The 23027-nt window shown below is 43.5% G+C and overlaps 2 protein-coding genes across 5 annotated transcripts in view; both read right to left on the bottom strand.

Annotated features, from left to right (window-relative positions):
* The window catches only part of gpr19 (G protein-coupled receptor 19), a 57423-nt gene extending 54592 nt beyond the window's left edge, over positions 1–2831 (bottom strand). For all 4 annotated transcript variants that reach the window (XM_078568129.1, XM_078568130.1, XM_078568131.1 and 1 more), the window contains exon 1: positions 1451–2831. The gene's annotated coding sequence lies outside the window, so the exon portion shown is untranslated. The remainder of the gene's footprint in view (positions 1–1450) is intronic.
* Positions 2832–2836: 5 nt separating this feature from the next.
* Positions 2837–23027, bottom strand: part of LOC144696618 (cyclin-dependent kinase inhibitor 1B-like) — a 30278-nt gene continuing 10087 nt past the window's right edge. The window contains exon 3 of the mRNA XM_078568136.1: positions 2837–3078. Within this exon, the coding sequence (XP_078424262.1) occupies positions 3020–3078 (59 nt within the window). The 3' untranslated portion in view covers positions 2837–3019. The remainder of the gene's footprint in view (positions 3079–23027) is intronic.

The raw sequence follows: 23027 nt of genomic DNA, 5'->3' as shown, positions 1-23027 counted from the left end.
CCCCGGGCCAAGTGGAGATCAGAAAAAAAATTAAAAGAGCAGAATTCTTTGATCCAAAAGTCGGGATTCTGCGAAGCGGCAGAAATTTCTCATCCCTGGTTCATTCAATACAGAGACCAAGGATTTCCCAGTATAACTGCTGTGCATCACCACCAAAGGGCTGTATATGTTTCAGTCTCTTCACATCTTCAGTAGTACTAATGAATTACTTTGAATCTATAAGAAAACATGCAAGTGTCTTTTATTCATAAAGATACCATGAGATATAACACATGTCAGAGATTCTTCTGTATAATTTAAAAATCTCATGATGGTTTAATGGGTAGATTTTCATCCATACTGCTACTGAATGATATAGGTTACTATAGTTCCATAATTGATCCCTCATCCTCAACGACAATGAGCCAGTTAATTACAACTGGAGATGATCAAATCAGTGAAGGTCGTCGTTCCCAATCACTACTCAGTGTAGGATTAGGCTCAGATGTTACCAACATATCTAATATCCATAAATTCTGGAATGTCCAGCTGACACTCATTCATGAGGAATGGGCATTTGAGTGAAGTATCAAAGGGCTATTGACCCCAGTCGAACAATAGCCAGTATTGACCCCAGTCGAACAATAGCCAGTATTGACTCCAGTCGAACAATAGCCAGTATAAGCAAATGCTTTCAGGTGGGTAGGGAGAATTTGAGAAGGGAAGCTATTTTTAAAAGCCAAGGATTATTTTACAGTTGAACATTGAGTATTGCAGCTCAAGCCTTGGATCAAACTGGAGGGTTTCCTTGGTTCTATGGCTATGTTCCACACTAAGTAGTGCATTTGGCAATTAAACCATTAGAGTCACTCCACTGTTTCTAAACCTGTGCAGCCTATTCACCAACTTCAGTAAAACTGGCAAACCAATTATAAAGAATATATCTTCTGCTGACAGCAGCTATTAGAGGTATCAAAATATCTCTCCCCATTGTCATGTGAATTTTACTAGATTTATTTTGCTCATCTCTGGTATGTGACTGATAACTGAAAGCCGATTTACCTACAATGCAACAACTTAGAACTTAAATCTCACTTAGAGAGGGGAAAACATCTACATGGTAATATTAACCCTTAGACAGTTACCTGGACATATGGCAGGATGAGCATTCCTACATTAGCATTACAGCCTGGGAAAATGTGCGAGGAGGACCTGGTCTTTTGCATTTTAGCATAATCAGATGAGCATAAAATAAACTCTGCATTCATTGGCTGAAGCAAAAAGGACAATGAAGACGTGGTTAAGGAATCAGGTCAGCAATCTCTTGTCTACAAGATGACGAGTAGAGGCCTGTTTGTTTGAGCTTACAGGGAATGAAAAGAAAATCATTCAGGGTATAAGAAATTAGACTAGAAGATAAGATCGTGATAAACGAACATTTCAGGTAAGGTTAGCTGGTATTGTTACTTACATCTGGAGACACGAACAAGCGCCAAAAGAGAAAGAGGAAGGTAGAAAGATGATCTTTTTTTCTCTGTGTTTGTAGATGTCTATAACATAATTTATATACTAAAAATAGAACTACAGCAAATATTAGTCCAACCAAAATGACATAATGACACAAAACCAAATATTTACAAGCTGCATATCTTTTCTAAAAAAATTGGTCTCCACTCATGACACAAAACGGGAGCTGGGGTTTCACAGGGTAAGGATGAATGTTGATCTGAAGTAAGAAAGTAGTTTTAGTAATTACAAATTCTGATATGGCATTTCCTTCTAAGAGACTCCACATTTCCTTGCTCAAATTATTCATCTGAAATATAATGAAACAATTATCTTCCATGGAAGTTGCAGAGTTCTCATGTTTTCTTTAGCTGAGCAAGGTAAAAACAATTTAAGTAAATAAGAAATTGGTAGTGTTCTTGCTGATAGCAACAATGGGCAAATCAGATGTTACTTCTGTGTTTGTAGACTGCCATTTGTCTGGTTAAGAATTAATGCAGCAAAATATTCATGGCATCTGTCCCTGCACAAAAAAAAATTCCACTCTGGACAGTCAAACAGCACAGGTGAACTGAGTAGAAGAAACCTAAATATGGGAGAAATTAATAACATTTAAACAAAGTTTTAAAAAATTAGATATACAAAAAACAACAGGGTTCACAGAAAAGTCTCTGAAAAAGGATTGAATCCAACAATTCTGGTGGAGTCATCTCCCCAACTATCTTTCATGCTCCAGTAGGGGGGGTGAATACTCATTCCAATTTCCCTCTCGCGTTTCTGCTCCGTTCAATCTAGCGGACAGTCTACACACTTGCACTGCTGAATCAAGCAGGCTTCAAGGTTAGCTGGGGCAGCCTAGCTTGTTTCATTTTCAGTTTAAAGCAACAGTTTTGGAGATTACTGATCCTTGGCTAATGTTACGAAATTTGTGATTTGACCATGCTGTTGACAATGCCAATATTATGACTCTTCAATGCGTTGTTGCCATTCAATGCATACACTGTCCTCATTACATGAAGGTAGAGACTCGTTCAAAAGGAGTGTAAAAGAATTGCTTCAAGATAAGAACAAATAAAATAGATGATATACTGATGTTCACCGTGAGGAAACTGCTACTAAAATTCATTTTGTACACAAAGTCTTTACAAAGTAGAAAAGATGGGAGTAATTTCTTTAACAAAAACAGCAACAGTCTGGGTTTCACTTTCTCCAAGAACTCAGTTAATTGTTTTTGTCCTATAAGTTTTAGCCTTTACTTTTAGCATCCAAAAGAAGTCCAGAAAAAGAAAATTCAAAATCCAATGTCTAAATAAATGAGCTGTTTGATGATGGAGTCTCAGCCTACTGTTTAAAATAATTTGTACCCAATTTGTAATTAATTTTTAAGCACAATTTGTAGATATTCTGTAGTTTAACAACAGGGTTTGAATATAAAATATCTTCATGCTCCATTTTCTTCAGGAACACATGGCAGTTTTATTAATAATGATGCTCAGTCCCTGTGAAACCACCTTTAGGTCTTCTATCCTATAAACTACTTTCTTCTGCTGTGGCAGATTGGATGTGTACATCTCTTCTTTGCTGAATAGTAATCTGTGGGAGAAACAGAGACAGATTGAGCAGACAAAACCAGTGCAGCAATCACACGCCAATCATAGTAACTGTACAAAATGCCTTTACTATGATACATGCAAGTATTTTGCCCACTTTGGACATACTGTTGAAAAAGACACATGGACCCACCTATATGGGTGGTGAGCCTGGGGATGTGTCATGTCAGCCCTGCTGATTGTGATTTGTTGTCCTGCCAAACCCGGGCAAATTCTCTGCCTGGCTGGCCAGTGGCAGAGGAGTTTGATGACAATGGGCCCAGCCAGGACCCAGGTAAATGATGAGGGGACTTGGGATGTAATTAGGGAAGGGGGAGTCTAGGGGAAGAGAGGCCCAAGGCTTCCTTGTGAGACCTGATGAAGCTGTTCCTCCTGACCCACAGAAGAGCAAAAGAGCAAGTTAACATCGGGACATGGCAGGAAGGCAGTGAAATCAGTATACTGGGTACAGTAGTTTAGTGATAATGTTACAGGGCTTGTAATGCAGAGTCTTGTACTAATAAACCAGAGGAGCAGATTTAGATTCCATCAGGGCACCTGGCAAATTTAAATTCAGGTAATTAAATAAATCTGGAAAAAAACATTAGTATCTGTAATGACGACCATGAAACTAATGGAATGTCTTAAAAAGCCATCTGATTCATTACCATTTTTTAGGGAAGAGATCTGCTATCCCTACTCAGTATGGTCTGCATGTGACTCCAGACCCACATCAATATGGTTGACTCTTAAGTGCCTTCTGAAATGGCCTAGCAAGCCACTCAGTTGGACCAAACCACTTTGAAAAAGGACTGAAGCAGTTCAGGAAGGCGGCTCACCACCACCTTCTTGAGTGCAATTAGAGATGGGCAATAAATGGTGGTCTTGCCAGCGATGCTCACATCCTGCGAATGAATTTTTAAAAAAGATATAAGTGCCTGCCCTCACTTAACTGACCTCTGTCCCCTCCCCCATTTCTGCCAGGCCAGGGGTGGAGTAGTTAAAATTAAACCCATGGTTCAAGTGTGCTCTGTCCAGCCAAAAAAAGAAACGCAATTATCTTATTTTAAACCAGTTTCACTCATTAAAATACCAATAAATGCTGCTTAAAATGGCAAGCAATTATAGAGTAAAATCTTCATAAAACTTTAACAGTTGAACATAACTGTTTTAGCCACCCAAAAAATATTTTTCAATTTAAAATTATAGGCTCACTGCCACTAGAGGTAGCTGACAAGCTATATGAGTACAACAGCCTCAGGCAGTTCATGTTTATTGGTTGGATAATAAAATACAGTATGTTCATCAATGGCAACATGCTGTTCTACTGTGACACGGAGTGGAAAGACATGATTGTGATGCACTTCCTGACATGCTGAGCTCCTGATTACAGTTGCATCAACAGGAGCAGCTTGGTGCTGATCACAGCAGACACCAGATAATTTCCCTTGGGAGGGATACAGACATAAGAAAGAACATTATCCATGGACCTGTTGGAAAATCTTCTGGCAACTCGAGAGAAATGCAGCTTCCTTCCTGTATTTTGTCATTGAACAAGGTGCTACCATAATAAATTTATAATACGTGCACCTGTATTTAAAACTTGAGATGAGGTTTTCATAGTTAGTTGGTAAAACCGTTAAATCCAGTTCAGACATTTAAGTTTCCTGAAAAATCCTTCTATAACTGTTCATCTAATGATATATGCTTTTTAAATTACAGCTTTAAAAACAAAATTGTGGACTATGTGGCATTGTGAGTACAGTCCACAGGGTGGATGGGAGTTGCCCCTCAGTGCATTTTCCCAGACAGGATCCCTTAATGGCTTGACTGTTCGTGGATCTAGCTATTGATTTTATTATTTTTCTATCCTAGTCACCATTAAATGCAATCAACGTAAACGTTAAAAGTAACGAGTGCTGTACATGGAGTATTTCTGCTTGTACATGTAATACTGCAACCTGTACATCAAACACATATCATTTTGGTTAATTTCTTCACAAATAAAAACTCAATTGGTTGCTGAAGATTTACATGAAGTTCACCTATCACATCTGCTAACCACTTCCGTTTTATTCAATGTTGCATGAAAAAAGGTGTTGGTCCACTGAAGATTATAGTCCAATAATTTTGCATCACAAGTTGATGTTTTAGTGAGGTTGTCAATATGCATCAACTGAAGGAAATGCCTTGGCCATAAATGTCAGCCATATTTGCACCATACAACAGACCTTCTGAAGACAGCTAAAAACAGCAGTAATAGGTAAACTTAAAATATTATACATTTAAAAAAGCATTTGGTTAAAGAAGATGACAATTCTGATAAATGAAAGTCATTGAAGCTTTGATCTTGCAGTTATGATCTGCTTGATGAGGCTTTTTTCTAGTGAACTCTGCCACTATCTTTATATTGTTTCTGTAATCACTCTAAATGAAGGTGTTTACTGTTAGTCTTCATGTAATGTGCTGAGTTTGGCAAGTTCAAATAGCTATCAGTAATTTTGGGTGCATATGTAAGTACAAAACTGTATTGAAACAGGCTGTTGAGTTTAACATTTGTTTACAGGCCACTAGTCTAGAAATGGCAACTACATCTTATAAGAGATATTTCATTTTACATTTGTACATTTTACTTTACAATATTCAGCATTAGTAATTTACAGAAGATTGCTCTAGAAACCTAAATTACATATTTTACAAGCTGTAAAGGTTAAAAAAACCCTCTGGATTAAAACTTCAATACACTTCAAGTATAGTGAAAGGATGCAGCCAAGGTAAAGCACCAAAGAATAGCTTATAAAAATAGACTGACTCTAGGTCCAATTTTAACCCTGATGAGAATCAGGTAGGCAGGGACAAAGGTGAGGGCCAAGTCCTCAGCAGCACGAGGCCCAGGCAATTCTAACTCTTGGGCATGCATGTATGTCCCAGTCAGTTCAGGAAGGGAAGATATCCAAGGCCAAACCTTTCCATCTGTGGCCAGGAGGAACTACTGACCCTTTTATTTCTCTTTGGTGCAAATTGGCTTTGCTGAGTAGGGTTATGGAAAGGCTTTAAAAACAGGAAAGGAGCTGAAATATGGCAGTTTAGCTTGAGAAGAGGGAATATGTGGCATAATCATGGGACGGTGGAGTAGGGTGGGGTGGAGGGGGGGTGGTGAGGGTTACACCAAGAACAAAGTTAGACAATGTAGGATGCACCCATTCCTGGAATTAATTCACAATCAAATGGTGCAACATCCATCTCCCTGACTGTGCATCAGTTTCCTCCATGACACTTACTTTCTCTTCAACATCCTCTTCCAGTCAGCCTGGACTGCATTCACACTCTTTTTTTGCTTAGCAAATATCAGACTATGCAGCTACCACCTGGGCTTTTAACTAGACAGTGGCCTTCAGTCCCAAATAGAGCCACTCTCCTTTGGTGTAAACCCAGGAGCAGGACCTCCAACTTTAGAGCATCAGAAATAGTCATGCCAACAAGTTTCTGTTGGGCCATTTTAAACAAAGTCAGTTTTTCTGCCAATACTGCAACTTCTCCCTTAATGGTGACTATAGTCATTAACAGCTGCTACCTCTCTCCCATCCAACTACTCCCCTCCAAGTGTGCTACAGGCCAAATTTTCTGGACAAACTTTTCTTATATAAATAGTTCATTCAAATTGGGGGGAGGGTGGCACTGAAAAATGCCATGTAGCTTGCCACAAACTCCTGGCACAAGTTCAGCTAAATTATTAAAATGCTAATAAAAAGTGCCAAAGTTTAAAAAGTTGAATACTTTTCAGTGACAGTTTTACAATTCTAGTTTGAGTCCATTTAAATCTTAAGTATAATTTTTATTGTACTGCTTAAATGAGATTTCATTCAATGTATTTAAATTCACTATTTATCCCCGATTGGCTGATTAGATTTTTGGATTCACTCCCACGCACAGTCCTTGCAATCACATTCCTGATTGGCTGTTTGGATCATGTGATCAACTCTGAGCAATGGTCCTCCAACCACATATCCAAGGTCTGGTCTATACCTGCTCTTCCCCACCCTCCTCAATACTTCAGCTGCCCAGACAATCAGCAATTTTAATATAACATTACATTTATATACATCAGAAATCATGCACAGGCAACAACCTGGAGCTGAAGTAACTTGTGTTTGATACTAGCACTGCACTTGCTGACTGTATTTGCAGCATTGTTGTTAAATACATCCCTTACCAATGGAAGCATTGAAGTTCTCTATGTTTCACTGGATGCCCTTGATTAAATGCAGCAAAAACAAAATGGTTCCCACCATGATTGGGGTCAGCATTTTGGGACTGGTTGCAGCTTAGGAATCCCCAGGCACCAAATTTCCGGAGTGCCTGTGCCTGTATGGACCTCAGCCCAGCGCTGGGGAAGCTCTCAGCCACACTGTTAAATCATGAATCCTGAATGTTAATGCTCTTGCATTATCCTACAGTTGCCAAATTTACCCTGCAATATCAACAGGCAATTTGGCACCAAGAGGAATCAGTGCAATTATGTAACTACTTCCAGTGTACAAGGTCCTTTAGAATCACGGTTTATTAGTATGAAGTGGTGGTTGTTTATACATTAAGGGCAGTGTCTTTCGGTCGGCGAGTGGGGGTGGGGCCCACTCGCTGACGCGTAAAATGACGCGGGGGTACGTCGGGCGTGCATCCCGACGTCACCCCGCGTCATTTAGATTCTCAGTTCGGTTGTGTGCCCGCCAAACTGTCAACAGCCTATTAAGGCCATTAAAAAACTAATTAAGATGATTAATGGACCTGCCCGTCTAACCTTAAGGTTGGCGGGCAGGCCGGGAGCCCAGGCGGCCTTCAGAAAAAACATGAAACCTCATCCACGGGCGCGATGAGGTTTCATGAGGGTATTTAAATTTTTATGAAATGTTTCAATAAAAGTTATGGACATGTCCCAACTCATGTAACAGTGTCACATCAGGGGACATGGCAGGGAAATTTTTTTATCGCTTTCATCATTTAAAGTTTTCAATTGGAGCCGAACTCCCTGAGGCAGCAGTTTGCCTCAGGGAGATCTGTGCACTCTTCCGCGTGCATGCATGAAAAAGCGCACTCCCGGCTGAGGGTATCCCCCCCGCCCCACCCCACCCGGCTGCATAGGGCGCGCATAGAGCTTCCTGGTGGACGTCACACTGGGCGGGCCTTAATTAGCCCGCCCACGTAAAATGGCAGCGCCCCCCTGACTGGGTGCGCCAATCGGAAGGCTCGTGCCCACTCCCGCACTCCCCCCCCCCCCCCCCCCCACCCCACAATGGGGAGGAAAATATTGCCCTAAATTGTAATGCTTACGTTCACCTTTTTCATTTACATTTCAATGGTCAAATCAGAACCACAGTGCAAGATGAATATCAGTGTTATTTTATACAAATATGCTGTAGGTGTCCAGTCCAAAAAGCACTGGAGAAGTACCACCAGCGGTGCCATTGAAAGATCCTTCAAATTCAGTGACAAGAAAGGAGGCCCAAAAGCAGTGTCCTCTCCCAAGCCAACTTGCCAACAGCATCGAGGCACTAATCACTCAAAACCAGCTCTGCTGGGTGGGACATGTAGTTCATAGTTCGCCTGATACCAGACTCCCTGCTCTCCTTGGAACTCCTCGCGGCAGGAGACTCCTAGGAGAATAGCGGAAGCGCTTTAGGGATGCCCTCAAAGCATCCCTGAAGAGGGCAAACAACCCCGTTGACTCATGGGAGACCCTGGCTTGTGAATGACTAAATTGGAGAAGGCTCAGCTAGGAAGGCACCAAACACAGAGGGACTTTATCAGAAACATACAGAGGTGAAGTCGAGGCTTCAAACGGAGCACACACACCTCCAAAAAACTTGCCCACCTACCCTTCAAGCACCAACTACCCCACACGTAGCCGAGTCTGCAGATCATGCATTGGACTTATCAGCCATCTCAGAAGTCCGAGCTTCTGAACTCCGAAGTAAGTTCAATCCCGGGGGACTATGAGAAGATACATATATACATTTCTTTTTCAAAAAGCTCCAGACTCCCATGCACACAAGCTGGATTCAAATTCCTGATACTTCCAATGAGGGCTCAGATGGGAGGCTGAACAGAGCAAGGAATTTTAGATGTGACACAATACAATAGGAGCCAGTACACTAGGAATCACCAGGAGGATTTTTAAGCATTAAATTCAGGTAATATTTCACATTTAACCTGGTGCCAGATGCTTTTATGACAGTGAGACAGTCAATGCCAGTGAGACAGAAAGATGTTTCATGAAGTTATTCTAAACTTTGAATCTTTTCATTGTTATAATCAGAAAACATTAAAGGAGTATTTTAAGAAGACAAATGATTGAGTTTTGAAAACTTTGAATAAACAAACTGAAATTAATTGCGTAAATTGAGGTTTGTTTGCATTATTAGGATCCTAAACATTCTAATTCATTCCAACATAAAAGCAAAATACTGTGGATGCTGAAGACCTGCAATAAAAGCAGCAAATGCTGGAAAAACTCAGCAGCATCTGTGGGGAGAGAAAAAAAGTTAACATTTCGAGTCTGTATGACTCTTCAGAAATGAGGTCAGTTCAACTGAACTCTGTTTCTCTCTCCAAAGGTGCTGCCAGACCTGCTGAGTTTATATTTTTATTCTAATTCATTCTAACTGGACAAATAGCTCGTGGTACAGTAATTTCCTGTGTTAGGAATAAATATGATGCTGATGGCAGACAAGAAAAGTGGCCCAGTGTTGGAAAAAAATAGATTGTAGACTGGTCAGGAGGGCATAGTGATCAAAGTTGATTGAGGAACGGAGGACATTAGAGCTCAAAGATAGACTGCACTGTTAAGTCAGACCAAACTGTACTGTGCCCATCACCTCCCCTGTCCCCTAACAATGTTCCCATCCCCCTAACATGGCTCCATCTTCCAGATTCCAGTTCTTACATATTTCCAGACCCCATCAGTATCCTGGGGTTTACCACTGACCAAAAACTAAACTGGACTAGCAATATAAATACCACGACTACAAAAGCAGGTCAGAGGCTGGGAATTCTGCAGAGAATAACTCACCTCCTGACTCCCCAAAGCCTATCCACCATCTACAAGGCGCAAGTCAGGAGTGTGATGGAATACTCTCCACTTGCCTGGATGAGTGCAGCTCCCACAACACTCAAGAAGCTTCACACCATCCAGGGCAAAGCAGCCCGTTTGTTTAGCACCCCATCCACCACCATCAGCATTCATTCCCTCCACCACTGATGCATAGTAGCAGCAGTGTCCATCATCTACAAGATGCACTGCAGCAACTCACCAAGGCTCCTTCGACAACATCTTCCAAACCCAGGGTTTCTACCTAGAAGGACAAGGGCAGCAGATACATGGGAATACCAGCACCTGCAAGTTCCCCTCCAAGACACTCACCATCCTGACTTGGAACTATATCGCCATTGCTTCACTGTCACTGGGTCAAAATCTTTGAATTCCCTTCCTAACAGCACTGTGGGTGTACCTACACCACATGGACTGCAGCGGTTCAAGAAGGCAGCTCCCCACCACCTTCTCAAGGGCAATTAGGGATGGGCAATAAATGCTGCCTTAGCCAGCGATGACCACATCCCATGAAATAATTTTTTTAAAAGGGACTTTTAATGCTTAGCTATCAGCTTCTCAGTCCAACAGGACCTGGGACACATTCTGCAATAGCCCTCCAGTGATCTCACTCTCCTTGCAGACTGCAAACCATCACAACTGTCTTGCCAAACTCCACGATTCAACCAGTGAACCAAACCCTCAGCTTACTTCCAGACCCCAGAATTGTTCTATTCAAAAGCCCAGCAATGTCTATACAACTACCACCCAATCTGCCATTACTGTTAACCCTCAAATACCTGCCTCCAATCCACTATCATTTTCTAGGGACTTTATAAAAGGTGGCATGAAACTAAATCCCTACTAAAGCAATACACTAATGAATGGTGAAGCCCATTGTTTTACAGATTTCATGGAAAACTGAATTGAATTGTGGAAATTGATTCCCAAAACACTAGTAAAAATCCCAGAATGCCAAGTCATTAAAAACAGAAATTTATTTTTTTGTCACTGTAAATCAGTAGCCTCGATAATTTAACGTGTTAAATGGTTTCAATACTCCTAGGGCGGAATTTTCCATGCCTACTGGTATCGGGCGTGTTTGGCGGCGTGAGCAGGCAATATGGCGAGAAGGCCAGAAATCGGTTTCATGTCGGGAAACCAGTTTGCGATCGTCCGCTCAGCCTGTCGATGGCGGGCTCCGTTCCCTGCCATCGAACATCGGGAACCTCATTGTAATACACCTTCATGTCATTATATGGCTAGCCCGCCAGACTCATTCCCCCCACCCCGCCCCACTGGATCATCTGCCCAGGTTGGTGTGATTGCACGCCAGTGCAGAACAGGTCTTGACAAGTGTGACATGCAGAAGTCGGGATTTAGAGCCAGGGTTGCGCTCACATTGCGGACATCTGAGGAGCAGAAGATGCTGGAGCCCGACAACAACGGCACACTGGAGGAATGTCCGTCACATGCTGGGTGGATTCTCATGGACATGGCTCCGCTGTGAAGCAGCTCATGAAAGTTAAGAAGTCACCGCTGAGGGTCTGCTCACAATGGATGATGGTTGAGGGGATGGAGAGGGAGGTGCAGCTATGTTTGGGAGAGGAAGATGTACCGGGGGTTGGGAGAGGAAGGTCCAGCATTGGCTGGGAGAGGAAGACGTATCAAAATGGGGTGAGGTTGGGGGGTTGGAAATGAAGATGCCAGGATGGGGTGAGTTTGGGAGTTGGTGGGGGGAGAGAGTACAGGGGAGGAGGGGGTAACGGGGGAGAAGACAGCAACTGGGGAGGTAGATGCAATGGGGCTGGAAGGTGTAAGGGAAGGAGTTCAAAGGGGTGAAGGAGTGCGGAGAGGGGAGGGAGTCTGGGGGAGGAAGGAGTAAGCCTGGAGGAAAGAGTAAGGCTGGAGGAAGGAGTTGAGGGGGCGGGGAAAGACTAAGGGTGGTGGAAGGATTAAGGGTGTGTGAAGGAGTCAGGAAGGGCTAAGTGGGGTGGAGTCTCAGGGAGGGGGGAGGACAAAGGATGGGGAGGAAGGGGCTCTGGGGGGGAGGGGTAGCAGAGGCGGAAGGGGTTCTGGGGATGGGGGGGCAGAGGGAAGAAAGGGGTCCAGAGACGGGGGATGTCCAGGTGCACGTGCAAGGTAAGGCTCTGAGGAGTCCATGACTGCCTCATGGGCAGCAAGCTGAGCGTGGATGAGGGAATGGCAAGAATGACCAGAGGGCAGTGTGAGGTGGGAGGGTGAGGGTTTGACGGTAATGATAGAAGGGACGACGAGGGTGGTTGGTTGAGACGGAGGCAGGCACGGACCATGGGGGTGGGATGGAGGTCGTCGAGGAGGGTAATGTGGATGGCGGTGAGATTTTCAGGAAGGAAGGGAATGTGCATATTCATTTGGACATCCCCGAAGGAAAAGACTTGGGGCTGGTAGGTCACAGAGGAGAGGTTGAAGGTGATGCCGGGAGTTGGGGGGGTGGTCAACTTGATGGGGCAAGGAAATGGGTGACTGGGTGTGGGGAAGAGATGGGGGGCGCAAGAAGAACTGAATCAGACCATGCTGTCGGTAAATCGAAAGTGAAATGAGTCGTGATGGGCAAGGTCAGGTGCTGCATGAGAGTGTGATCATTGGGTGGGCAGAGATGCAGGTCACCTCAGATGGACACTGAAAGCGAACCCTGGCAGACAGCACTGAAAATGGTCAGGACATTGAGATGAGTGTGATATGGGAAGGATCTGCGTGCGTGGGAGAGTGCTTGCATGAGGCTCTGTAAGGCCCTGCTACACACACACACACACACACACTTCTTCCTCCAGAATCACTCGTTGACCAGCTGCTCCCTCTGCAGTTACAAAGGACGAGGTTGAGGGGCTCACAGGCAAAGGGGACTCAGAGGACAGTCTCTGAGATTCCTGAGTGGATGACTCAGGGGTGTCCAGTTGCCGCTCCCTTCGGCCTGACTCCTTGAGGGGAAGGAGCACCTGGAGGGACATCGAGGTGCCCCGTTTCCCTCTTGCATTGCCACTGCAGGAACTCACCCATGGCTCCCACGATGGAGTGCAGGTCTGCACGCATCTCCCCGTTCTGCAGGACCAGGGTCTCCATGGCGTCCGCCATCCTCCCCATACACGCACACGTGGGCACCACTTCATCAGAGAGCAGGTGGACACAGTCCTCCAACTCGCATGTCGCTTTTGAGGACTTCCAACAGCTCTACGTGATGTCCCCCCGCCTTCTGCTGACTCTCCAGGATGTGTTGGAAGGCCAAATCCAGAGGTTAGTCAACTGACTCGGACCTCACAGATGCCTCTTCCCCAGCAGTCCTCCGAGTGCCGGGAGATTCAGCTGAACCTGCCTCCTCTTGCTGCGGACATGTGTCCATGCGGTGACCACCTGATTGTGAACCTGAGCCTATTCTAGATCTAGGTCCCACCAAGCTGTGTGCCTCTGCGCTAGTGCAGGGTGTGGGTAAGCGCCGTGACGGGTCTTCCAGGCTGCTTATTTCCAGCTCTTCAATGGAGGAGTGTCCTCTTGGCTGGAGGTGACGACGTGGAAGAAGCTGAGGGATTGGCTGGCCGAGGGTGTTGGTCACTTGGCAGAGCTCCCTGTGGACTAAAGTAGGGATGATTACTGCATGTCAGCAGAGTCAAAAGCAGGTGAGAGAGCACTCACACTTGCATTGAGAGGGGGGATGATGGAGTGCAGGGTCTTCACAAGGGTGTTCATCGGCGACATCATCTTCACCGGAGGCACGGTCCACATGTCACCAGTCAGCGCGATGGCACACTCCTCAAAGTGAGGGGCCTAATGCAGGCCATTCCACCCCCAGTCTGGGACCTCTCCCTGCTGATGTGAGCAGGCCTCTCCTGCGTTTAAGTAGATAGAGTGTGAGCAGGACACATGGCACTGATGGAAAGTTTGTGTGATGAGCGGAGCCATGGACTGGCTGAGGGTGTAAGCTCGAGAGGGAGGAGATGTGAGGGTTTGTGAGACAGTTAGTGCTGTTGTCCCTTGAGGTGTGAGATCCCTGTGGATGTGTGATGGGTTTGTGTGTGAGTTGAGAGTGATGAGAAGAGCGAATTGCCCTGGCGGAACAGATGAGACCATTCATCCTGTAGCAGCACTGGGCGGCTGTCCTCTTGGACAATGCAGGGCATTGGCACTGACCACCGCTGCCACTGCCTCCCATGCTGGATTGGTGATGCAGCTGCCCATCCTGTGGCCAGAGCGGGGTTATAGGACATCACAACAGGCCTCCATGGCGTTCAAAAGGCGCTCGAGGGAGACATCACTGAAGCAGGGGGCTGCAGTCTTTTTGCCTTTTGGGGCCATCCTGTCTCTGTGCAACAGTCATGGGCAGGAAGCAGGGTTGCGCGCACGGCTGCACTTTAAATATGGAACACGGCATGATGAAGCAGCAAGGTGATGGCGTGGCGGGCGAATGAGAGCCTGCCCTCCATGGAAACGAAGCGTTTCCCAGGAATGCATAATTAATGTGGCGGGTTTGGGATGATGCAGTGTGAAAAGCCATCATTGCAACCGGCAGATAAACCGTCATTTTTCCCGCCCGCTCCCGCACTTAGTCCAAATCTGGGATGATCCTACCCCTAGTATTATGAAAAGATGTCCTCTGGCTTAATATGACCAATGCTACCAGAGATCAGCTGATATAAGGATAGACAAATTTATTCTAAATAAGTGTCTTGCTGATTAATATTTAAGCATTTGTTTCAATAATTTTACAAATAGAGTACAGACATGGTAGCTGGAATTTTCCAGCCCCTTACGTTGGCAGGTAAATGGAGATTTCAATGGCTCCCCCCACGGGGGACCCTACTGCAGGGGGACTGGAAAATTCCAGCCAGTAATTCTCTTTAACTTCAAAGATCATTTTAGCAATGCTATTTGAAAAAGGAAAAGAAACCCAAACATTTTTCCTGATGTTCTGACATGCAGCCTGAAGAGCAAATAATCTGAAGATTCCAGGTCCTCCTGAGCACAAAGCTGAAACTAACAAGTGTATTTCCATCTCAAAGTTTGCTGATCAAACAACAATTAAACTTTAAATAGCCCTCCATGTTCAGATAACGATTAGACTTCTCATCTCAAGGAGACAAATCTTTGTGAAATAATATAATCTCCATCACACAATATAGCAGTCTTGTCTGTACAATACAACTAGAAGCGGAGAATGTAATAACAATAGCATGGATTTCTGAAAAGAATGACAAATATGAATTATTTGAAGAAATAACGAAGAATACATAAAAGTAATGCAGAGGTTATGGTGTACATTAACTTACGTAAGAACATATGAGGTGTAGACCACATGGCCCCTAGAACCTGTTCCGCTGTTCAATATGCTCATGGCTGAACATCTTCTTCAACTCCACTTACTACCTGCTCCCCATATTCCTTAGTTTCCTGAGACACCAAAAGTCTGTCTCAGTCTTGAAAACACTCAACTATGGAACATTCGTGACCCTCTGGGGTAGAGAATTCTAAAGATTCACAACCCTCCGAGTAAAGATTTTTCTTCTCATCTCAGCCCTAAATGATCGACCTCTTATCCTGAGATAATGCCCTTGTGTTTCGATTCCCCAGCCAGGGGAAACAACCTCTCAGTGTCTAATCTGTCAACCCCTTCAGAGTCATGTTTCAATGTGAATACTACTAAACTCCAGAGAGTATAGCGCCAATTTACTCAGCCTCCCATCATAGGAAAACCCTTTCATCCCAGGAACAAATCCATGGGTCTATCTCAATCAGTTATGTTTCTTTATGAAGTGTATTTTTGTTGAACATTTTGAATCATTTCTTTAAATGTTTCCCTGTTTGGTTACCCTCATACCTTTTAGTCTATTTACCCAATTAACCTTAGGCTGCTCTCCCTCATAGCTATAAAATTGGCCTTGCTTAAGTTTAAGATTCTTGTTTTGGACCCTAGTATATCACCTTCAAACTTAAGATGTAATTCAATTGTATGATCATCTTTTCCCAGAGGATCTTTAACTATGAGATTGCTGATTAACCCTGCCTCATCGCACAATACTAGATATAAAATGGTTTTCCATACTTGGTTCCACAAGATATTGTTTATGAAATGGCTGTGAAAGAATTCTACAAATTCAACTTTCAGGCTACTTTGCCAATTTGATTTTTCCAGTCTATATGAATATTAAAGTCCCCTATTATTATTACATTGTCTTTGTTACAGGCTGTAATTATTTCTTGTTTAATACCCTGTCCAGAGGTATAACTATATGAATATTACTGAAAAAGAGACATGCTGTTGAAGCTTTTCATTTTGCACTCATCAGGAAAAATGTAAGAAAGCCAAATTTCAAAGGGAACAATTTATACTGCATGAGAAAAAAGGTACTAATTGGTTGGCAAGTTGACTCTGGTTGGTTAAGGTATTGACATGGAAAATGCACCAGGGAACTACTGTCCCCCATGCTTTTCTTTAATTAAAAAAGATGCAATGCCTGGACATGTCCCTTTTGCCTGCAGAGGACAGGTTCCTGCGTAGGAATATATGTAGCTTCTGGATAAATATAAATTGTTGCTTCCTTTGAAATTTGGCATTCTTGCATCTGTCCTGATAACTGCAAGACAAAAACCATGTCTCTTTTTTCAGTAATACTCAAGTTCTGTACTACCAAGTGACGACTGGTATAACTACTGTTAAAGGGCCTATAAATTACTTCCACCAGCATTTCTGATCCACAATATTTCTAATCTCCACCCATTCTGATTTCACATTCTGATATTTTCAGCCAGGATTCTTTCTTACTACTGTTCTTATGTTATCCTTTACTATTAGGGTTATTCCTCCTCCTTTTTCATTTTGTCTGCCGTTTTGAAATGTTATGGACCCTGGAATATGTATCTTCCAACCGTAGGTACTTTGTATGGCCAGAATTTTCCAACACCATCCCCCCGCCCCCCACCCCCGCGGCTCCCCTGTGGCAGGGCCGGCGAGCCACTGAAATCTCCGTTCACATCAGCGGGACCGGAAGATCCTGCTGGTGTGAGGGGCTGGAAAATTCCAGTCCATGTCTCAGTAATGGCAATTTGATCAAACCCATTCATTTCCAACTGTGCAGCCAGTTTATCTATCTTATTATGCATGCTTTGTGCATTCAGACAAAGACCATTTAATTTTACTTTTTACCACGATTCTTTGCATGACCTTATTAGTTGATATACTATTAGCATTAAATTTTCTGTCCCTTCCTCTCCCACTCTGCTTATCTTTACCCAAATTGCTACATTGATCTATTGCCTTGACTTATCTCTTTAGAGTTCTAAATTTCCGTTCACCTAATCCTTTCCCCAACTCTTTTAGTTTAAAAGGCCTTCAATAAGATGCCGGATTTTAAAAAAACTCATGATAAAAGTCATAATGAATTTAAGGATAGCTACAAACCACAAAACAGAGATTAGGAAAGTTTTTCAGATTATCAGAAGGTGGGTAGTGGTGTCCTGAAGGGATCTGTGTTGGGACACTGTTGTTCACCATATACATGAATTATCTGATGTGAGACCAGTTTTTTTTTAAATGTTAGATTTTGTTCCTATCCTGAGTTCTAATTTAACATAATGGAAAGGTGAAGTTTGGGCCAAAAGTGAGATCTTATTACATGGCGTTCAGGAACTTTAACCCATTGTTTTGAAATTGAACTCTGATTTTTTGTGTGTGTAAAGAAACACCTGACTTTCATAATTATATATGTAATATATACTATATTATTATACATTATATATTCCTCTACCTATATGTGAGGTTTTCTCCCTCAACTATTTTTAACTCTAGATACATAGCAAATTGGCAAGCAATAGATACCAGAACCAGATAAATTACATTTACCAGCAACAGAGAAGGGTTCTTGTGATCTTGCAGCACTTGGGAGTGTTGAGGTTAGGAAACATTGTGCTGCCTGGCTGCAATGTGATTTTCCAGCCACAGACAAGGAGGGATCTGACAAAGTTTACAAGTTTCAGGACGCGAGTGACACTGGAAAGCAAATTAACCGAGTGGAGATTTAACTTCTTGCCCTGCAACATCTTCCTGTCTCCTTCCGCTTTCCCGTACACAATCTCCTTCTCACCAACTACTCACTCTATGCTCTTTTCCTCCTGCCTCTTCCACCATTCCATTTATTATTCTGACCCTCTTCACTCCTACCATCCCTCTCACCCACTTTCCCCCACTCACCACCTGCAACCTAACCTAAAATGCTTAACAGGGCTCTAAGTAGTCTACTGTTCTTTTTATAAATGATTTAAAAGCAAATTAATTATTCCTAGTTTGAATCAGGAGGAAGGTCAATGTCAGGTTAAGAGGGGGTCTGTGGGAGCGAGCCAGACCTGAAACCTCCAAGACACCTCTGTGGTGGTAAGCAATAAAGCAACCAAGAACTTAGCTCAGAAGAAGCAAGGAGCATAGCAGATGGCCTGGTCTGAGGGCCAAAGGAGTGGGGTAGAATCAAATTGCTGAAGCTGTAATGTAGTATGCAGAAGACAGGAGACTGGCTGACAATAGATGGGACAAGGGTGACAGTGGCAGAAGCAGGCCTGGTGTAGGCCATTGGCAGTGGGAGCCTCCGCAGAGGCAACCAAAAAATGTAAAAAGTTTAAATGTAAGTTAACTTACCTTCCAAGGTATGAAACTGGGCCCAAAGTGCCATCTCGCCTGGGGAAATAGTAGACAACAGTGACACCTATCTCAGAAGTGAAGTAATACAGGACTTAGGAGATAAGTAAAATGAATAGAAAATGTGACAAAAATAGGATAAAAATGTAAGGGGAAAAAGTAGTACTGTATATAAAACAATAGAAAGTGTGCATAAATGGAATATTACTACTATGTCACTGTAACTATGCACTCAGTGTTTATCTCTTACCATGCAGCATTTACAGTTTAAAAGAAGTGCTTGCAAAAAAATTCCTGTCATAATTTTGACAGGTACTGGCAATATGGTAGGCATTCTAGAGTAGGTCTGCTTATCACTTTTCAGCTTCTGGCACAATTCCTAGAGGGCTTCCTAGCAAACAATGTCTCCTTATGCACAGCTTCTGGGTGAGGCGAAGTTAAGAATCTTCCGATAGTATGCTGATACTTCCTGTGTCAGCCATACCTGCTTGTTTTCTCTTTACTGCTCGCCCTCTTCATACAGGGCAGAGGAGTATTCCAAAGGGAATGCCAATATGGAAAGATTGGAACGAATAAGTCTGAAAATTGAGTACCAGCTTAGAGAACATCAAAATAGTAAAAGCAGCCAAGCTGAATGGTTCAATTGTAAAGTTATAATTTAGCAACTTGAAGGCACCCCCAGCTTCACTGATACAACCTAGCAATAGGGAATTCCCATTTTCTACAAAGTTGCCCTACACAAGTTCTAATTAAGGCAGTGATGGAAAATGTGACACAAGATGTGACACCATCACCTGTGTATTAATTTGCAATTAGTGCATGGGTGCTTATCACTTCTGCTGGAAAATTACATGGGAAGCAAAATGGAGGGAAGGAACTGTACAGTGTGCTCCCAAACTATCTTCTGCTTTGGTTATGCTGAAAAATGGGCAGAGGGTGGGCAGAAAAGCTAGGCCCATACTTTTAATTATAAGCTACGAGAAACAGGGCTAATATTTCAGGTTGATGACCTTTATTTTAGATGTCATGGCAACTTTCTTACTACACAAGATAGATTGTGTTAACTATCTTCAATGTTTAAAAGTAAACAAAAAGAGTAAACATTTCTTTTATTTACTTTTTGCAGTGAAATCCCAAACACATTATTTATGATTTCATTACACAACATTAAGAGAAAATCTACTAAGTTAACACTTTAAAAACTGTCACTATTTAAGACCGATCATGGTGTAGCAAATTGATGCACTGACACACAGTAGTATTGGGACTTGGGCTTTGCAGTTTTCCCTGGGAGAGTCAACTATACTTTGTCTCAGTGTGTAGGGCAGAACAGGTGAGCTGAAGATTGCTGATTGTAAAAAGAAACTCCACATTGGCAGAAGAACGCAATAGAGCCCACTAGGCTACCAGCTACAAAAGCTAAAAACACTAATCAGGTCAAGTAGCATCTTTAGATACAGAAGCAGACTTAATAGTGAGAATTTTACCAAGCCTGGCGAGCATGTTTGGATACGATGGTGGTGGGGGGAGGGGGGGCGGTGTGTGTGTGGTGGTGGTTTGGTGATTGTCAGGGTTATTAGCAAAATTGCAGAAAAACTCATCAGGCTGGTTTGCGATGCATTTCCACCTCCTTCAGCTTTTTCCAGTGGTGGGCTGAGTTTGATGTTAGTAACCTGCCCAGCAGTGGCAGAAGACCAATTGAGGCGGGCGATTAGGCAATTCGTAGCATTATTCCACCGACATTTCAAATTTTCCCAGTGTCACACGGGCCCCATGCTGCGTCAGCACCTCGGTAACTCAGAGGAGGAGGCTGCATGGTGGTAGGACAGAGCAGCAAGAGTTCGAGGCTTTCTAACCATTAACAGCAAAAAATGCCAAGGCTGATATCTTCCGCTGGCAGAGGCTTGCCATTGTGTAAAGAACTCCGGGGAGGGGGTGCTGAAGTCTCCGATAGTGCTGGGATTAATGCAGTGTCAGCCACTTACATTAGATTTATCATGCCGCTATTGCATCTCTCCTGTTCCTGCTGCATTCCCCTCAGCAGCACTCTTGCTACAGACAGAGTGAAGGATGCCGACCACCCTTGCAATGGGGCCACTGAATCGAGGTCCCGTCTCCTCCTAATTGGACGGCAATCTTGGGGGGCAAACTCTTAATTGCCCGCTTTCTGGAAAATTGAACCAGAAGGCATGTTGCTGTTGCGAACCGGGTCCAAGTCCAGAAAATTCTGCCCAATGTTCCAGGTCGTTGACCTTCCCAGTTCTGATAAAAGCTCATCAACCTGAAATGTTAACTCTCTCCACGGATGTTGTCTGGCCCGCTGTGTGTTTCCAGCATTTTCTGTTTTTATTTCAAATCTCCAGCATCTTTATTATTTTGGTTTTAGTTTAAGAGAAGACATTTGGAATCATGTTTTGGAAGCCAACGGCGGAGTGATGTCACAAACCACAACCTGACACAAGTGCAGGGAAAGCAGCTGATTGGCGAATAGGATTGGTGAGTATTTCTTGTCTTTAAAGTAAAGGTAAGGCTTTAGTTTGTGTTTAGGTCTCTAGTTTTTTTCACTTTTTTTGAGACTGGTGTAAAAAAAATTAATTACAATCAAGTGTAAAGAGCGGGGGATTCTTCAAATGTAAAGAGCAGGGATGCTACAGTAATTAATAAATAAATTAAATAAGATACGATAGTGAAAGCAGGATGGGTGATGTATTTCTGCTGCAGCATGTGGGAGCTGCCAGACACCAAGGTGATCCAGAGTGAACACATCTGTAGTAAGTGTTCACAGCTCAAAGAACTTTGGATCCGAGTTAAGGAGCTGGAGTCCGAGCTGCAGACATTGCGCCGCATCAGGGAGCGGGGAAGTTACCTGGACACATTGCTCCAGAAGGTGGTCACACCCCTCAGATTAGGTAATTCAAATTTGGTCTGTGATCAAGGACAGGAGGGTGTGGCTGCAGGTGAGGCAGGTATGGGGATCCAGGGGGTAGTGTTCGAGGAGCCACGGCTCCTTCAATTGTCCAACAGTTACAAGGTTCTTGTAAGCTATGTGGGCGAGAGCGGGGACTGCACGGAGGATGAGCGAGCTGACTGTGGCATCGTGGTACAGGGAGCCATTCAAGTGGGGGGAGGAAATAGGAATGTAGTAGTGGTAAAGGACAATATAGTTAGGGGGTTAGATACTGTTCTCTCCAGTTGTATGCGTGAGTCCCGAAGGCTGTGTTGCCTGCCCGGTGCCAAGATTAAGGACATCTCCTCAGGGCTGGAGGGGGACTTGGAGTGGGAGGGGAGGGATCCAGTTGCCGTCATCCACATTGATACCAATGACATTGATAGGACTAGGAGGTTCTGCTGAATTTGAACAGTTAGGAGCTAAATTAAAAAGCAGAACCTCCACGGTAATAATCTTGGGATCACTACCTGAGCCATGGGCAAACTGGCATAGGGTAAATAAAGTCAAGGCGTTAAATGCGTGGCTCAAAGATTGTTGTGGGTGGACTGGGTATCAGTTCATGGGGCACTGGCACCAGTACTAGGGTAGAAAGGAGCTGTTCTGGTGGGACGGGTTTCATTTGAACCGTGCTGGGACCAGTGTCCTGGCGAACCGAGTAACTAGGGCTATAGAGAGGGCTTTAAACTAAATAGAGTGGGGAAGGTTCTGGAGAGGGGATACGTAGGCTTACAAAGCAAAAGAACATGGCAGCTTTGCGGGCAGCTATTTAGGTAATGATACCCAGAGTGTGACAGGAAGGGACAGAGTGTATAAACATTAAAAAAAGAACAGCAAATAGAGTCAAAGGGGGAAAATTGGTAAAAAGGCAAAATTAATGGCTCTTTAATGCACATAGTATTTAGAGCAAAATAAATGAATTAACGCACAAATAGAGGTTAATGGGTACGATCTTATAGTCATTGCGGAGATGTGGTTACAAGGGGATCAAAGCTGGGAACTAAATATTCAGGGGTACGTGACTTCTTGAAAGGACAGGCAGGAAGGAAAGAGCGGTGGGGTAGCTTTGTTAATACAAGATGGAATAAGTATGATAGCAAGAAATGATCTTCAATCAGAAGATGTAGAATCTATATGGGTGGAGGTAAGAAATAACAAGGAGAAGATGATACTGGTGGAAGTAGTCTATAGGCTCCCTAACAGTAGCTACCCTGTAGGACAGAGAATAAATCAGGAGATAATAAGGGCATGTAAAAAAGGCAGCAC

Source organism: Cetorhinus maximus, chromosome 22 (assembly GCF_964194155.1).
Source record: "Cetorhinus maximus chromosome 22, sCetMax3.hap1.1, whole genome shotgun sequence".
Classification (NCBI taxonomy): domain Eukaryota; kingdom Metazoa; phylum Chordata; class Chondrichthyes; order Lamniformes; family Cetorhinidae; genus Cetorhinus; species Cetorhinus maximus.
Note: the sequence above shows the minus strand (reverse complement) of the source record. Positions and strands in the feature narration are given on the sequence as shown.